The sequence below is a fragment of the Mus musculus genome, chromosome 7 (genome assembly GCF_000001635.26).
Source record: "Mus musculus strain C57BL/6J chromosome 7, GRCm38.p6 C57BL/6J".
Lineage (NCBI taxonomy): Eukaryota > Metazoa > Chordata > Mammalia > Rodentia > Muridae > Mus > Mus musculus.
In genome coordinates this window covers 43,406,053-43,423,199 of record NC_000073.6, presented here as the reverse complement: position 1 = coordinate 43,423,199, position 17,147 = coordinate 43,406,053, and the positions used below count along the sequence as shown (strand labels likewise).

Here is a 17,147-nt window from a genome sequence, read left to right as displayed (position 1 = left end):
GCATGGCTGCATACGCTGTGCTGCCCTCTAGAGGCGGAGGCCACTGGTGCAGCTGTGGGAGCTTTCACTGGGGCCCAAGTCCTCATTTTTCTCTTCAGTTGTCTTCAGAATGGGATGGGAATGGGGCCACTGTCACCTCCTCCTGCTTCGGAAGCTGTTTTCACACCCAAAAGAGAGTGTCACAAACTGTGTAACTTATAAATGATAGAAAGTTATTCCCCGCTGTTTTGCAAAGTGCTAGAAGGTTCAACACCTGGCCAGGTACCAGTGTGAACCTATGTTAGGTGGGTAAGGAGGCTACAGGGTTTGGACTGAATTTGAAGTCAAGATGTAAGACTAGACTAAGGTGTATTCATTCATTCATTTATTTTGTAGATTGACAATTGTTGTTTTGTTTTGTTTCGTTTTAAGACAGGGCCTCACTATGAGAGCCCTAATGGGCTGGGAACTCTCTATAAAACAGTCGGGGCTCAAGCTCAAAGGTATATGCCCTTGGATTAGTGGCATATGCCACTACTTATTGTGTGACATTTAAGAGAGTCTCATGTTGCTCATGCTGGCCTCAAACTTGTTATGTAGCAAAAGCTGATCTTAAACTCCTGATCCTCCTTACAAGAGTGTGCCGTCATGGCCCCCTTCTGTGACACTGGTAATTAGACCCAGGGTTCCACACATGCTAGGCAAGCACTAACTAATCCATGTTCCCCACACACATCAACAGGCTATGTGCTATCACACAGTGGTGGAACTGGACAAGTTGTGGAGTTCTATTCTGTTGTTCCTGTTGTTATTTTGAGGCTGGGTCCCTGGAATTCACTATGTGGATCAGGTTGGCCTCAAACCCACAGAAGGCCACCTGCCTCTGGCTCCCAAGTGGTGCATTAAAGGTGTGCACCACCATGCCTAGCAAGAGGACCCTATTCTCTTATCAAGAGACAAAAGAATCCACAACTCTCTCTTAGAGAAGCCTACACCCATGTTCTCAGGTATTTTATCTTTCCCTCGGAGTCTTTTAATTAAGCCTAAATTGAAATATCTCTATTGAGGGGCTGGTAAGATGGATCAGTGGTTAAGAGCACTGGCTGCTCTTCCAAAAGCCTGGGTTCAGTTCCCAGCACCCACCTGGCAGCTCACAACCACCTGTAACTCCAGTTTCTGGGATCTGATGCTCTCTTCTCCTCCCAGGCACCAGACATAGCAAACTTAAAGATGTGCAGGCATAACACTCATATCCATAAAATAAGTGAATAAATGTTTATTTATAGCCCTCCCCAAGACTGAAAAATTGAAAAAATTTGAGCTGTAGCCAACCGTGTCTTCCTATCTTTGCTCCAAGGAAAGCCCATTTCTGGATACTCACCATGCAGAGGTCCAAAAGCCCAGCTTCAGCCAAGAGAGGCTACAGTTGTAGCCATTTTGATCAAGAATCACTTAGCCCATTAGTGGTCATTGTAGCCCCAAGACTTTGCAGAACAAGGCTAAGAAGTGGGACTGCTCCTTCTAGGGTCACAGTAAACCAGTGTTGGATGAGGGAGAGAAACCAGAATTCCGAGTTGTGCTTAAACTTTTGATTTAGGGCTGGTGGGTTAAGCTTTATTGCTTTTGTTATTCATTGTATATGTTCATTCTCCCCTCCCATCCTTTGGGTCCCAGGGATAGAACTCAAGTTACCCATCAGCTTGGCAGCAGATACCTTTGCCTGCTAAATCCTCACCAGGTCCGGGCTGTCTAAAAAATCAGAACTGGCTGACTGGGTTTTGGATGTGACTCAGCTGATAAAGTGCTTGCTTAATGTGCACAAAGCCCCAGGTTCGCTCTCCAGCACTTCATACTCCAGGTGTGGTGGCACATGCTGTGGACCACCATTTGAGAGAGAGAACCAGAGGACCAGAGGTTCTGGGTTATTGTTTGGTTTTAGGCCACGGGACAAGGGACTGAGGTGCATGGCTTACATGCCAAAGCAGACCTGGCCTCTGGGTTTTCCCAGCATCCTTCAGTCCCTACCTGGCATATCCAACCCTCAACCATCAACTTTCCAGCCAGGGGGCTAGGCTGCCCTTTCTCCAGAGGGTCTTCCCTATATAATCCAGACAGTTTGCTCTACACACTCTCCTTTTCTCTTCTTTTCCTTTCTCTCCTTCTTTTCCCCCTCCCTGTGGTGACTTCCCTGGCCTCTGTCCTTGGTGCCAGTGAACTCACCTGAGAGCAGCTTCCCAATAAACCTGCATCTCATCTCATCTCATCTCATCTCATCTCATCTCATCTCATCTCATCTCATCATCTGTCTTGAATTGGCTCATTTCTCTGGCAGAGAAATAATTTATCAGATATATTTTGCTACATACGTAGCTTGAGGCCATACTATACATACGTGTAAACACACACACACACACACCAAAAAGCTAGCCAGGCATACTGGCACACTCTATTAATTCCAGCATGGAGGAAGCAGAGTAAGGAAGATCTCCATGAGTTCAGGGCCACCTTGGTTGACCTAGTGGGTTGCAAACCAGTGAGGGCTACACAGAGAGGGAGGTTCTGTCTAAAAAAGCAAATAAGCAAGCAAAAAGAAACTAAAACTAAACAAATCACTAGTGAGTAAAAGACTTCAAAAACGCAATAAAACGGAGTCTTTTTTAAAATTATATTTTGTGTCTGAAGGTCAGAGGACAACTTGGGGGAGTCACCTCTGTCCTTCCAACAGGTGGGTCTTGAGGACTGAACTCAGGCCTCTGGGTGTGGTGGGAAGTTTCCTAACCTGCTAAGCCATTATGTTGGCCCAGGAGAGAATTTTAACAGAAAGAGCCTGGATCAGCCATTAGCAAAATAAAGCTGTCTTGTGCTTACATGTGTGTATTGGTCCCTGATAGGCTGGTTGAAGAGGGATTGTGGCCATCCCTCAAATTCAAGCTGGGTCTCCTGACTCCCAGCCTGGTGTTCTTCTCCACCCCCACCCATCAACAGAACACGGCTAGTCCCTGAGAGTTCTGGGTAATAGCACCTCTCCCTCAAGTCCTAAGCCGTTATTGCAGAAGTCATGACTTTAACTCATGTATTTTGAAATAACTGACCTCTGCCCAAGTCTGTTGCTTTAGTAACACAGACTTATAAACTCCAAGGCCAAAGAGACAATTCAAGGGTAGTTTCCTAGTTGAAGCAGACTATAATAGCTTCTCCCATCCTTATGTTCCTGATGACCCTGCTTTTTGGGGAGGGCCTTCCAGCCAGTGTCCACCCTACAATTTGTCCCATTTTATGGGTATGTGTGTGTGTGTGTGTGTGTGTGTGAGAGAGAGAGAGAGAGAGAGAGAGAGAGAGAGTGGGGGGTGGGGGGGGGGTGAGAGGTTATGTCAGGAATAATCTCCAACACTCTTCTTCCTTATTCAGCGAGTCAGAGTGTGGTGGCTTGAATGAAAATGGCCCCTATACACTCATATATTTGAATACATGGTCCCAAGTTGGTGGAACTATTTGGGAAGAATTAAGCAATGTGGTCTTGTTGCAGAAGGTGTTGTTGGAAGAGGTGTGTCACTGGTGATAGGCTTGAAGTCTCAAAGTCCACACCATTCTGACTTAGCTCTCTTCTTCATGTTTCACGGCAATAGAAACATAACCAGGACATAGGGTTAGTCAATCAAATAAGACTCAGTCAAAGACAGAGCTCACTGAATGTGGCCTTAGAGGAAGTATATCACTGAGTGTGGGCTTGAGATTTCAAAAGCCCACACCATTCCCAGTTAGCTCTCTTTCTCTGCCTTGTGCTTGTAGATCAGGATATAGCTATCAATTGTTTTTTGTTTTTTTGTTTTCTTGTTTTTAGCAGCATGCCTGCCTGCCTGCCACTATTCCTACTATTATGATCATAGGCTCATAACTCTCTGGAACTATGAGCCTTCAGCTTAAATGTTTTCTTTCATAAGTTGTCTTGGTCATGGTGTTTTGTTACAGTAATAGAAAACTGAGTATGCTTGATAGACTTATGTCAACTTGACATGCAAACTAGAGTTATCTAAATGGATAGAACCTTAATTGGGAAAAATGCCTCCATTGGATTTAGCTATATAGCATTTTCTTAATTAGTTATTGATGAGAGAGGGTCAGCCATAGGCAGGTGGTCCTGGGTTCTATAAGAAGCCAGACTGAGCAAACCATGGGAAGCAAGCCAGTAAGGAGCACCCTTTCACAGCCTCTGCATCAGTTCCTGCCTCCAGGTTCCAGTGCTGTTTGAGTTCCTGTCCTGATTTCTTTTAGTGATGAAAAGAGATATGGAAGTGTAAGACAAATAAACCCTTTCCTCTACAACATGATTTTTGGTCCTGGTGTTTCCTTGCAGCAATAGAAATCCTAACTAAGACACCAAGATAAGAAGAAAGAGGCTCTAAGAAGATCGGTGCGCTTTGTGCTTCAGTATTTAAGCTGGCTGACTTCTTGCTTCTTCTTCCTTGAAGACAGGATTGGGTAGGCTTTTTCTCACTAAAAGCAACTATTGACTGGTATTTTGAAATCTTCCATAGGCTTTGATGAAGGCCGTGTGCCTACACCACAACATGACAGATGGCATCTTGGTAGGAGTGCATGAGAGATCGATAAAACATGGGAAGATCAAGAAAGCTTGGCTACCAAACTTGTAATCTCCTTGCTCGAGAACTGGTCCACTCTGTGAAACCAGCATTGACTCCTTACAAAGGGTGTGCAATGACCTAAGACCTAAAACCTTCTACCATGTCCCACTCCTGAAAAAGCACACATCACCTCTCCCCCTGCCACCAAGAGGACTACACTTCCCCAACATAAGCCTTTGAGAGACACACTTAGAGCATACCCAAACAGGAGCCATCATCTTTAGAAAATTGTTTTGTACATCTATTTATTAACTTACATGTATGTGCATGCATAGGCATGAGCCACAGTGCACATGTGGGGAGTCAAAGGTCAGTTTGTGGGAGGTCCCTTCCACGATGCGGGTCCTCGGGATCAATCTAAGAGTTCATCAAGCTTGGTGGCACACATATTTAACACCCCCTACCCCCAGGATTATTTTTAAGGAGAGCATCTGCTTTCTTTTGGAGGCTCCCTTAACTACTTTACCATTTAGGTCTCAGTCCTAAGCCCCAGGACACCCTCAGTGGACTCTGACCTCTGTGTAATCAGAATAGGTGTCTTGGGGATCCTGGGTCTCCTGCAGTCTCAGGCGGGAGAAGTTGAGAGCAGCATAGTGGAGTTCTTCCGGGTTATTCTCAGAGACTGGGACCTGAGAGGATGATGTGGGATCTGGGCAACCAGGGTACGTGAAATGTGGGTCCTTTTGCTTCTTCTTTGGTTTAGGGAAGTGAGTGTCCAGGGGTGAGCTCCTAGAAGGGGCATCTGGTTCAGCTTTCCAATTCCGAGCCTGAGGGGAGAGCAAGTATGCATCATTATTCACTCAGCAAGCAGCTGTGCACCTAGCATGTGCCAGCCTCTGACTTGGGAACTGGGGCTCTAGCTTTAGAGTCACAGGAATCAAGGAACAAACAGCACATGAACAAAAATCTAATGAAGGCAAGTGATGAACACTGTGAAGAAATCAAAGCAGGAGTCCAGGCTAGAGAGATGGCCCAGCAGTTCAGAGTGCTTGCTGCACTTCCAGAGGACCCAAACTCACTTACAGCAGCCTCTCCCAGCAGATCCCTAACCACTTAACTTCAGGGAATCCGAGCCCTCTTCTGGCCACTTCAAGAACTGCACCCATAATGTGTACGCGCGCGCGCGCACACACACACACACACACACACACACACACACACACACACACACGCTCACATGCACACATAATTAGAGTACAAATAAAGTATAAAGCTGAGCGTGGTGCATGCCTTTAATGTCAGCACTCAGGAGGCAGGGCCGGGTGTGTCTCTATAAGTTTGAGGGCAGCCTGTTTTACATAGTGAGTTCCAGTCTAGCCAGAACTAAGTTTGTTTAAGTTTGTTTAAGTTCATCTCAACAAAACTTAAACAAACAAAATAAAAAGTAGAGTTATAGTTATAGATTAGATAGTCTGACCACAAAGAAATACTTAATTCTGAGATAGAGAGCTTATGTTAATTACCCCAATTTGATAAATGTGCTGTGTGTGTGAGTAGAGTGGCACACTGTACCCATCAATAGGCACAATTATTACATATAAATGTTAAAGTGCACAATAAATGACAGGTCACTCTGGGCATGTATGATGGGGTGATAATCAAGCAAAGAGCATTAAAGGGAGCCAGGAGCCTTTAATGCAGTTTCAGGGAAAAACTCTCCCAAGGCAGGAAGGAAGCAACACATTTAACTATTCTAACAGAGTCTGGAGCTGTGTGCTTAAGAAAGATTCCCCCACCTTCTCAGAGGAGAAGGGGATGGGGCATGGGGGAAGGAGGATTGTGGGAGAGGGTGACCAGGAGGGGGGCAGTGAGTGGGATGTAAAGTGAATAAGTGAATAAGTAAAATGAATGAATGAATGAATGAATGAATGAACAAGATAGGGCCCAGAAGAATGGCTTGATGGGTAAAGGTGCTTATAGTACAAGCTTGCAGTCTTGAGTTCCATCCCTGGCATCTAAAATTGAGAGAGATCTGACTCCCGAGATGTTGTCCTCAGACCTCTGAATGTTCACTTGGCATGCATGCACAGCTCCCAATAATACTACTGATAAATAATACTAAATAAAGATTAAAGTTTGAAACTAAAAGTACAGGGTACTCTATCTCGCTACACAGTTAGTCTTGTAAGAGAAGTGGAAGTGTCTACTAAGAGGTCCCCAAAATGGCACTGGAAATCCAAAGAAGTGATCACGGGGTGGGCCAGGGCTGGGGGAGGGGAGAGGAGGTTAATAGGGAATTGAGGTGTTTTGATCTATAATTTTCTTCAACTTTATGTTTTGAAATGATCAAAGGATTACAAAAATGTCAAAAGCAGGGCCAAGGGTGTCACTCAGGGCAGAGTGTTTGCCTAGCATGCACAAAGCCTTAGATTCCATGCCCATCGCCACATAAATCAAGCATGATGGCACACACTTTTTATGTCAGCACTCGGGGGTGGGAACAGGAGAATAAAAAGTTCACAGTTGTCCGTGGCTATACAGGAAAATCCTTACCTATGAAGGGAATTTGAGGCCAGCCTGGGCTACATGAGAGTCTCTTTGTAAAACAAAATGTCATAGAAGGAAGCCGGGCGTGGTGGCACACGCCTTTAATCCCAGCACTTGGGAGGCAGAGGCAGGCGGATTTCTGAGTTCGAGGCCAGCCTGGTCTACAGAGTGAGTTCCAGGACAGCCAGGGCTATACAGAGAAACCCTGTCTCGAAAAACCAAAAAAAAAAAAAAAAAAAAATGTCATAGAAGTAGTGCCACGTTCTGTACTCTGTGCAAGATCCCTGTGCCCTTACTCCAGTTTTCCACTGTTCACACCTTAACTGCGACACAATATTCACACGATGCTGATATCTGAACAATGAACTTTGTTACCTGCCTTCTAGGGGAGACTCCTGTTTAACTCACCTTCAAAGTGTTCCTAGCCATTTTTTTATAGGCCAGTCTGAGCATGTCCAAAGGCACTTCTGTCATGTTTTCTTCTTTACCTATGACCTTAAACTGAGCAGAGGCATGCTCCGTAGTGAGACATACCCAGGAGTGTGTGCCTTAGCTGGGCGTGCTCAGGGTTGTGCTCCTGAGCTGGGCGTGCGCAAGGATCTGTGTGACCTCAAGGTTGCTCCCTAGGTGAATAAGTATAGGCCCGGCCTGGGGACCTTTCTTGCTGTTCTCATTAACTAGCACAGCTAAGCACATGTGATGGCTACAATCAAGATTCAGGGCCCAGGGTCACTATGGAGCAACCCCCTTGCTGTCCTTCAGAGTCTCACTTACCACTCCCCTCCCCCTAAAACATTTACTCACTTGTCATTCGTCTCATGTAGTCCAGGTTGGCCTTTAATTTTATGTACAGCGCAAGACAACCTTATACTTCTAATGCTCCTGCCTCCACTTCCCGAGTGCTTGCCACACAGCACTCTGCTCACCCTCGTTCTGGACTGAGGATTTGTGCATGGCAGAAAAGAGCTCTACCAACTGAGCGACATTTTCAGCCTTGTCTCTGTAATTTTGTAACTTGGTCAGTGGGGTATAGATGGACTCATGTAGTACGGACCATTCACTTTACATCTGTGTCTCCCTCAGACTCAAGTAAATCGTCCTATGCATAAAGACTTTGTTCCTTTTGCTGGCTGTACCATTCCAGAGGAAAAGTGTGCTTGTGTGGTTTCTACAGGATGTCACATGCAGAGAAACGGAGTGGAATGCTACATCTACTCCAGTAGTGACAAGCGCGACAGGCCCCGGAAACCTGGGCGCTGCCCAGAGTTGAAAAGTTCACGGAAACTTAGTCTCCTGGAACCATGGCATCCTGGATAAAGAATGCTCCAGTGTCCTTGCTTTAGTTGGTAAACATATCTGTGTGCTTTCCCTTAATATTGCTTTATTACAACTGCTCCTAAGGGTTGATATTTTGACATATAGCTAAGTTAGATTCTAGGCAGTCCTTGATCTGACCTTGGGCATGGATAGCTAAGTCACTGCCCTACACAGAAATTTACCATTATCTAGGAAGAAGGAAGTTTGTGACCTAAATAGGAACCAGAGTAGATACATAGAACTATAGGTAGCTGAGTTACACCCATACACAAGTATTTACAATGGCCTAGGGGGAAGGTGGACTATTCAATAGACTAGAGTAGAACTATGGCAAGGGCACGAAGCTCTTGCCCCTGACTTCTAAGATTAAGTGGACCTTAGGTGGAGCTGGTTTTGATCCCAGTTGTCAACATTGAGTTTTACCCCACTTGGTTCCTGCCAGTTCTTCCGTGTTTGCATTCCTCTGTTTTGTGTAAGAATCCAGTAACCTCTTTGTACCTTGCTGGTGTGTCACCCATCTTCCCTATTTTCTTCCGTATAAAAAGTTTGATGCTCGATTTGACAAATTACATTCAGGTCCACACTCCCTTGTGTCGAGTCTGTCTGTCAATTCCCGCTGACTCCTTGCCCACCTGCACCAGAGACTCATTCCACACAGACAAAGGGACCCAGAGGGTCTGCGGCAGTGGAAGAGACAAGAGCAGAATCAGAGGAGGTAATGAAGAAAGCAGCTGTGGTGTCCAGCTGCGAGATGAAACATGAACTGCAGAGTTGAGGGAAGACTGGGGTGAAGCAGTTTGAGTGTATTCTGAAGAGAACCTGGTGAAGGATCAGCTGTGGGAAACAGGGCCGAAAGATGATGCTAAGGCTTTAGCTTGCTTGGGGAAGACGGTTACTATCTGCTGAGAGAGAGAGAGAGGGAGAGAGAGAGAGAGAGAGAGAGAGAGAGAGAGAGAGAGAGAGAGAGAGAGAGAGAGAGGAACGGATGGAGAGCATGAAGGGCCAGGCTGGTCAGATGCTTCTGCACAGGCTTGGGTAGGAAATACCCACGGATGTCTGAGTGTAGATGCTCCCTGGAGGGTTGGATAAGGGTCTGGAGTGCAGGGAGGAAGCTGGGAGACACAGATGTTCATTTGAGTCATCACCAGAAAGATGTGATCTCATGGTTGTACCTAGGGTTTACTAAGCTCTCAATTAGGGCCACAGACTCCTCTGAATATTTTACAGATGCAATATATAAAAATACATAATATATTATATTTAATTATTATATAATTATTAAATAATATTAAATAATATTATATAATAAAATAATATATTATAAATTAGATTAGTATATTAACATGTAGCTACTATATTAATATATATAATCCCAGGAGGCAGGCATCACTATTAGCCCACTATTAGAGTTGAGGCACAGAGAAGTTCAATGACTTCTTGAAAGCATGTGATAATGAACAGAAAGGGAAGGGACAGGCATATGAGCCCAGCCAGCGGACTTTGAGACCTGAATTTAATCCGTAGGAAGCACCATTTCACAAGGATGTTAGTAATTATTCTTTAGGGCTGAGGATGTTCTGTGGTACAGCACTTGTCTAGCATCCACCAAAGAGGTGCAGGAAGTGTGGTTCAGTGGTAGAGTACCTGCCTAGAATCCCTAAGTGAGGGGCTAGGGGTATGGGTCAGTAGTAGAGTACCCACCTAGAATCCCGCAGTGAGGGGATGGGTGTACCAGGAATGTTCATGGCTCTGGGTTCTATTGCCAGCACAGTAACTACAGATCAAGTAGTTACACATAGGCAGTCATGGCCTTGGTGGTGACGATAAAGGAAGCAAAGTAAGCTAAGTGCTGGAGAGAGTTCCTCCAACTTGGGAACAGAAGATGTGAAGACTCAGAGGGAGCCAGGATTTGGACTTAATCTAGGATGCTTTTTTTTTTTTTTTTGCACCTTTGTATCTCTAAAGCATGGGTATCAGAGGGCTAGGGAAGGGATATGTGCAGAATTAGCAAGGCAATGTTAGTTTGGAAGTACAGTTGGCAACTCACCAGGGACCTGGTCTTGGGGACCACATTGATGTAGTCCAGGATCGTGCTGCCCCGGGAGAGCTTGGGCCTGGAGGGTTCCTCCTGGGTTCCTTTCTTCTGGAGGGTCTTCACGCTGAGGGAATAATCGCCACCTTGCTAATACTGTTCCACCTGCCCTCTCCCAGGAGGTGCATATCCCAGCCCCCTTATTAGCTTCTTCCAACTCACATGACCACGATGAGGCACAGGGCAAGGAGGGCTGTGATGCCAAAGCCCAAAACTGCTCCCTTGGAGAATGCTGTGGCACTGTCTTTATCTGAAAAGGAATGGGCATATCCTATGTGTGTGCGGTCTTATTTTCTACTGCACACTGCGCCTAAGCTTCTTCCCGTTTCCCTCTAGAAAACATGACTGCATTCTGGGCCGGAAATCCTGCCTTCCCTTCTGCTCCTCTTCACACCGACCTAGGCCATGGCCCTTACCCTCCCAGACTTCGCTCTAACCACAGAGCCCTACCTCCTGCCCTACCAAGCCCCTCCATAGCGAATCTTAGTCCCAAAAGGGGTCCTTTACCAGGTAGCAGCAGGACAGAGGTGGTCTGGGCTCCATGGGTGTTCCAGGACTCACAGCTGAGCCAGAGGCTGGGCCCCAGCTCCTGAAGGAGGCTCAGGGAGCTGTTGACCCAGGGTCCAAGTGAGCTGAAAGTGACTGTGAAGGAGGCATTGCTGCTGTTCCCCTCCAGCAGCCCCTCCCCCAGCCGCCAGCGCAGGGAGGGGGCAGGCCAGGCTCTGGAGGAGCAGTTGCAGTGCAGACCCTTGGCCTCCCAGGAGCAGGAGGGGCTGGACATCTGGGGCGGGTCTGTGGAGGAGGAGAATGGTCAGCAGCTGGGCCCTCATCACAGATCCCCAGTGTCCCTTTGCCTACTCACAGTGCACAGAGAGGCTCAGAGAGATGCGCTGGGCACCCAGTGGGTTCTGTGCAGCACAGGTGAATTCTCCTTCATGTTCTCTCTGGACCAGAGGCAGCTCCAGGACCCCAGGCTCTGAAGACTGGATTGGGATCAGGGTCTGTGTCACCCAAGCCCAACTCACATTGGCTGGGGGATTGCTATAGGTGACACAGACTAGGCACAGGCTTTGGCCCTCCAGGACTGGGAGGGAGATGGCATTCCTGAGGATTTCCAACACTGGGGGAGAACAGAAGGCAGAGTTGCCAGGTGGCCCATCAACTGGGATGCCTCCCATTCCCCACGCAGATGCCCAGCTTCCTCTGTCCATCGTTTCTACCTGTCCTGTTTGCTTGGGAAACAGTCACTCTCAGGTCCTGTGGGGGGTCTGCAATGAAGACAGGGAACTGGCTCCAGACAGGCCAGGGCCTTCTCCCTGGGCAGAACATCCCTCCCAGGGATGGAAGCTGTGGGTGGGTGGGTGCATCACTCATTGGGTCCCCAACACAAGCTGCACAGTAATCTGACTGTTTATAGCCTGATGTTACTCCTTTGTCCTTCTTGGGACCAGGAACCTTTGGTAGATCATACTCACACAGCACAGAGAGGTCCAGGGTATGTTGCTGGGAGCCCAGCCTATTCTCTGCTTGGCAAGTGTAGTGTCCAGAGTCCCCAGCTTTCACCCAGGGCAGCTCTAGTGCCAGGGTTCTCGACCCCACAGGGCTAGACCAAGAAAGGACTTGGTCCTCTAGGACCCAGCTCAGTGTAGCAGGGGGCTGGCTGTCAGCAGTACAGAGGAGGCGAAGAGACTGGCCTTGCTGAACTTCCAGATGTGAAGGATTCTCATGCAAGTCTGGGACTAGAGAGACACACACCGCAGAGAGAGGATGAGATGGACAGTGATAGAGAGAAAAGAATGAAGAGAGAAACAGACAAAAATGAGACAGAGAAACAGAGGAAGGATGAAGGTAGAGAGAGAGAGAGATGGTTATAGACATAGAGATAGACACAAAGACGGAGACAGACAGACAGACAAATACATACACACAGAGACAGACAGACAGAGGCATAAAGATAGATAAAGAGGGGCAGAGAGACAGACATAAGGAAAGGGAGAGGGAGCAAGATGGAGGGTAGGGAGAAGCAGTAAAAAGAGTTCCAACCTGCCCCTTCCCCCCTCCCCAGACTTTTCATTTCCCAAAAAGGAATGGACCGGCCCTATAAGACCCCAGGAGACCAACGTACCTGATACATTGTCATGGAAAATGCTGATAGCAAGAGATCTGGGGGCATCTGGGAGAAGATTTGTGAGCCAACTTCAGAGGGGAATGCTTTGTTCCTCATGAGAAGTCCCTCAGGGAAAGAAAAGCACCACTATCCCAGAGAAGGCACGAGACCAACCAGAAATGAAGCAACCATCGCCTCTCAGGGTACAGGCACACCCGGGATGGTGTGCCCTCCTCCGCTTGATTTTGAATGTATGTGGTGGACATGCCATGTGTGTATGGATGCACACATGTGCACATAAGTGTGTGGGGGAGCCAGGTACCTTCCTGAATCACTGTCTACATTGTTTAAGGAGGCAGGGTCTTTCATTGAACTCAGAGCTTGCTAATTGGGTAGCCAGTCTAGCTAGCTCACTTGCCTTGGGGATCACTTGTCTCTGTCTCCCAAAGTGATGAGGTTACCAGTGGGGCTACCATGCCTGACTCGCTTTTATGCATGCTCTGAGGGTTCAAATCCCATTCTCCACACTCGTGTGTCAAACTCTTTTTTTTTTTTTTTTTTTTTTTTTTTTTGAGACAGGGTTTCTCTGTGTAGCCCTGGCTGACCTGGCACTCACTCTGTAGACCAGGATGGCCTCAAACTCAGAAATTCGCCTGCCTCTTCCTCCCAAGTGCTGGGACTAAAGGTGTGCACCACCGCGCCTGGCTGTGTGTCAAACTCTTTATCAGCCTACTCATCTCCCCAGCAACCTTTGCTCCATTTATACAAGATCATGGATTCTATCATGTATATATGTTACATAGCCAAGGATAACCTCGAACTCCTGATCGTCTTGCTTCTCTCCCTCCTAAGGGTTGGAGTATAGATGTGCAACCACCACCTCCCGTATATGTGCTGCTGAGGATGGAACCCAGGGCCTCGTGCATGCTGGGCAAGCACTCTACCAACTAAATGACATCCCCACCACACCTCCGTGAACCCTCCTGAGCATGGAGTTGGGGAATTCTCTACCTCCTACCACCAGGACAGCCCAAAGCACCATACCATACTCACAGGCCACTCTTAGTCGGACAGTCCTTTGTGTGCTCATTCTAGAGAAGTCCAGCTGACATGTGAGCTCAGTATCATGGTGTTGAAGTCCTGGGATAAAGCTCAGAACTGAGTAATTGGATGTGTGCGGTCTGCTTTCTTGGAAGGAGACAGCATCCCCCATCCAGGAGAAAGAAGGAGCTGGGCATTGGTTGAAGGTCCAGGAAAACAAGCAGACAACGGTCACTGGCTCCCCAGGCTCCAGGACCTCAGGAATGAAGATATCTGGCTTCTGAGTCAGGGCTAAGGGAGAGGATACCAATCCTGTGACTCCAGCGGCTCCTCCCAGAAGTAGTCTTCTTTGCATCACAGTTTATCTTCCACTGTCCCTCCCCCAGTGAGAGACCAAGGTTCCCTGCTATGTCTACAACTCTTACCTTCCACTTGTAGCCTGAACTCCTCCTTGAAACTGAATCTCTCAAATCCTCTCTCCATCCGGAAGAAATAGTTTGTTGAGTCTCCCCACTGAACATCTTTGATTAGCAAGGAACAGTTCTTTTTAGAGATATCCCCCAAGAGCTGGAAGCGCCCTCGGGCTTCCCATTCTAACACTTTATCTTTGTTATTTGTGGCCACTGGAAATGAAAGTGATGGTTTTCTGATGCCTTTGAACCAGTAGCCATAAAGTGGGGAACGGTTAAGCCATTTTCCCTCAGGGGAGGAGAAGGAGCAGGGCACGAAGATGCACAGACCCTCCTGTGCCTTCACAATTCTCTGCACCTGTAGGAAGTAGCTCTCCATCTGACCTTGAGGCCCTGTCGGAGACAGAGGCATAAGCTTTAGCCCCAGCCCCAGCCCCAGCCCCAGCCCCAGCCCCAGCCCCAGCCCCAGCCCCAGCCCCAGCCCCAGCCCCAATTTGAGCCACTCTGGCCTTGGACCCACTCACCATCCAACAGGAAGGACAGCAGGAACAGCAGCAGTGACATCGTGGCCTTAGGGGGATCTTGGACTTGCACAAGTTGGCCTCCTTCTCAGCTGGTCTGTGTTTGATTGGAGTGAGAGAGGAGGGGAAATGTAGGCGGAAGCTGAGCCCTGGGTACCGGTGCAAGACAAACTGCAAGTTTCGAGCCCATTGCATCTCCCTTTCCCTCCACTCCCTTCTCCCCCATACCCACCTGCCTACTCCATGTTTTATGGAGCATTTGGCCCTTGGACATTTGCAACTGATCCTTCCCAGCCCTCTCTAGTGGCTGGGAGGGAGGGAACAGAGCTATGCCTGGCCTGGGGACCTTGCTGTGGGTGAATATAGGTTGGGGCTTTTCTTTAGATGCTAGGTCAGTAAGAAAGCAGAAGTAAGAGTTTTGGGTGGTGCTTCTTGAAGTGAGTCCTGGTGAGTGCAGGAGAGCGAGACCTCCTGGCTGATGTTCAAATTTAAAAACAAATAGGTAGTCACTATATTTCTTGGTATGAAATGTCTCAAATACTTTGTGAGTACTATTTACACTTAGAAGAGGAGGAAGAAGAGGGGGGAAAGAAAAGGAGGAGGAAAAGATGAAAAAGCTTGGTTTGTATGATGTTCAAATGTAACTGGATATTTCTCACTATGCTTTTTTTTTTTCTTTGCTTCATGCTAAATCAGAAAAATATAGACTGGTCTTCTACCCCTTCATCCTCCCTTGTGAGCTACTGACACTTTGAACTCTAAAAGTACCCACAGGCTTCAATACAATTCAACACAGTTCCCCGCTTGTCCTTCCTCTTCAGTCAGAGAACTGAATTTCCCACTTGTAATTTATGCGTTGATGAGGTTTCCCATATCTGGGGCTGACGATGTTACTAGGAACCAAGCAACCTAAAGGGTGCAAGGTGTGTATGTGTGTGTGTCTGTCTGTCTGTGTGTGTCTGTGTGTATGTGTCTGTGTGTCTGTGTGTGTGTCTGTCTGTCTGTGTGTGTCTGTGTGTATGTGTCTGTGTGTCTGTCTGTGTGTATGTGTCTGTGTGTCTGTCTGTCTGTGTGTGTCTGTGTGTATGTGTCTGTGTGTATGTGTGTGTGTGTGTCTGTCTGTCTGTGTCTGTGTGTATGTGTCTGTGTGTATGTGTCTGTGTGTATGTGTCTGTGTGTATGTGTCTGTGTGTCTGTGTGTCTGTGTGTATGTGTCTGTGTGTATGTGTCTGTGTGTCTGTGTGTATGTGTCTGTGTGTCTGTCTGTGTGTGTCTGTGTGTATGTGTCTGTGTGTCTGTGTGTATGTGTCTGTGTGTCTGTCTGTGTGTGTCTGTGTGTATGTGTCTGTGTGTCTGTGTGTCTGTGTGTCTGTGTGTGTGTCTGTGTGTGTGTGTCTGTGTGTACGTGTCTGTGTCTGTATGTGTATGTGTGTGTGTCTGTGTGTACGTGTCTGTATGTGTGTCTGTATGTGTGTCTGTGTGTGTGTCTGTGTGTGTCTGTATGTGTCTGTGTGTGTCTGTATGTGTATGTGTGTGTCTGTATGTGTATGTGTGTGTGTGTGTGTGTGTGTCTGTCTGTCTGTGGGTGTGTCTGTGTGTCTGTCTTCAAGTTTCCCACAGGCTCCTGTGTTTGAAGCTTGACTCACTGTGGTGCTTCTTTTTTTTTTTTTTTTTTTGGTTTTTTTGAGACAGGGTTTCTCTGTATAGCCCTAGCTGTCCTGGAGCTCACTTTGTAGACCAGGCTGGCCTCGAACTCAGAAATCCGCCTGTCTCTGCCTCCCAAGTGCTGGGATTAAAGGCGTGCGCCACCACAAGCTCATAGAACCTTTGGTTTGGGAGTGAAAGTTAACAGAGGTGGGTCACTGTATGTGTGTGGGGAGACCTCTGAGGGCTAACACTCTGCCCTGACTCCTTCCCACCCCTTGAGTTATGGCCAGCTGCCTCATGCTCTCAACATAGAAAGAAGCCAGTTGGTCTCCATACCATGCTTTTCTTATCGTAGTGGACTGTACTCTCTGACCTGTGAGTCAAAATGCTTCCGCCTTCAGGATCTGCTTACAGCAACATCTTCTCCAAGATGCTGCCCTCTTAACTGCTCTTTTTTTACTTTTACTTGTCGTGTGTGTGTGTGTGTGTGTGTGTGTGTGTGTGTGTGTGTTCGTGCATATAAGTGTAGCTGCCCTTGGAAGCCAGATGTGTTGGATCCTCTGGAGCTGTAGTTACAGGCAGTTGCGAGGTGCCTGGGAACTAAATTCTAGAACACTATGAGCTTTTAACCTCTGAGCCATCTCTCTAGCTTCCCTTACTTGTCAGTCCCAAAATGACTCTTTGAGTCATGCCAAAACTTGTGCTCATTATCTGCCTCTATGCATCCATGGACCAGGCACAATGCTTCATGGGAAAGAAGTACAACGGTGAATTCCACAAGGTGTATGACCTCAGGGCTCTCTGGCTTGATAAATGAAGAACTTGTAAAATTCAAAACCTTATAATCTGGGGGCGCAAGGGTAAGCATTCATGGACAGACCTTATGGAAGGAGTGGTCATTCT

General features: G+C 47.3%; 1 protein-coding gene across 6 annotated transcripts; it reads right to left on the bottom strand.

The window, feature by feature from the left end:
• Positions 1–4,850: 4,850 nt before the first annotated feature.
• Positions 4,851–15,008, bottom strand: Siglecg (sialic acid binding Ig-like lectin G). 6 transcript variants are annotated; one of them, XR_003946475.1, is made up of 12 exons: positions 14,830–15,008; positions 14,601–14,694; positions 14,092–14,469; positions 13,679–13,957; positions 12,644–12,691; positions 11,994–12,257; positions 11,739–11,865; positions 11,381–11,638; positions 11,026–11,310; positions 10,681–10,768; positions 10,474–10,585; positions 4,851–5,389 (listed from the first exon to the last, which is right to left on the bottom strand). XR_003946475.1 is itself a non-coding variant. In NM_172900.3 (12 exons), the coding sequence occupies exons 2-12, from the start codon at positions 14,638–14,640 to the stop codon at positions 5,123–5,125; spliced, it is 2,067 nt and encodes a 688-aa protein (NP_766488.2). In that variant the 5' UTR covers positions 14,641–14,694; positions 14,830–14,920; the 3' UTR covers positions 4,851–5,122. The 6 variants fall into 6 exon arrangements, 5 of the variants coding, with proteins under 5 accessions (NP_766488.2, XP_006540923.1, NP_001369415.1 ...); NM_172900.3 differs by having other exon boundaries at positions 11,739–11,786; positions 14,830–14,920; XM_006540860.3 differs by having other exon boundaries at positions 11,739–12,257; positions 14,830–15,001.
• Between the last annotated feature and the right edge of the window lie 2,139 nt (positions 15,009–17,147).

Excerpts from the sequence above, each read along its gene's own strand:
- Siglecg (XM_006540860.3), bottom strand. The coding sequence starts at position 14,640 with ATGTCACTGCTGCTGTTCCTGCTGTCCTTCCTGTTGGATG. Across the intron at positions 12,258-12,643 it reads TTTCCATGACAATGTATCAG|TCCCAGACTTGCATGAGAAT; the intron begins GTACGTTGGTCT and ends GTGTCTCTCTAG. Across the intron at positions 11,311-11,380 it reads TCTGAGCCTCTCTGTGCACT|ACCCGCCCCAGATGTCCAGC; the intron begins GTGAGTAGGCAA and ends CCTCCTCCACAG.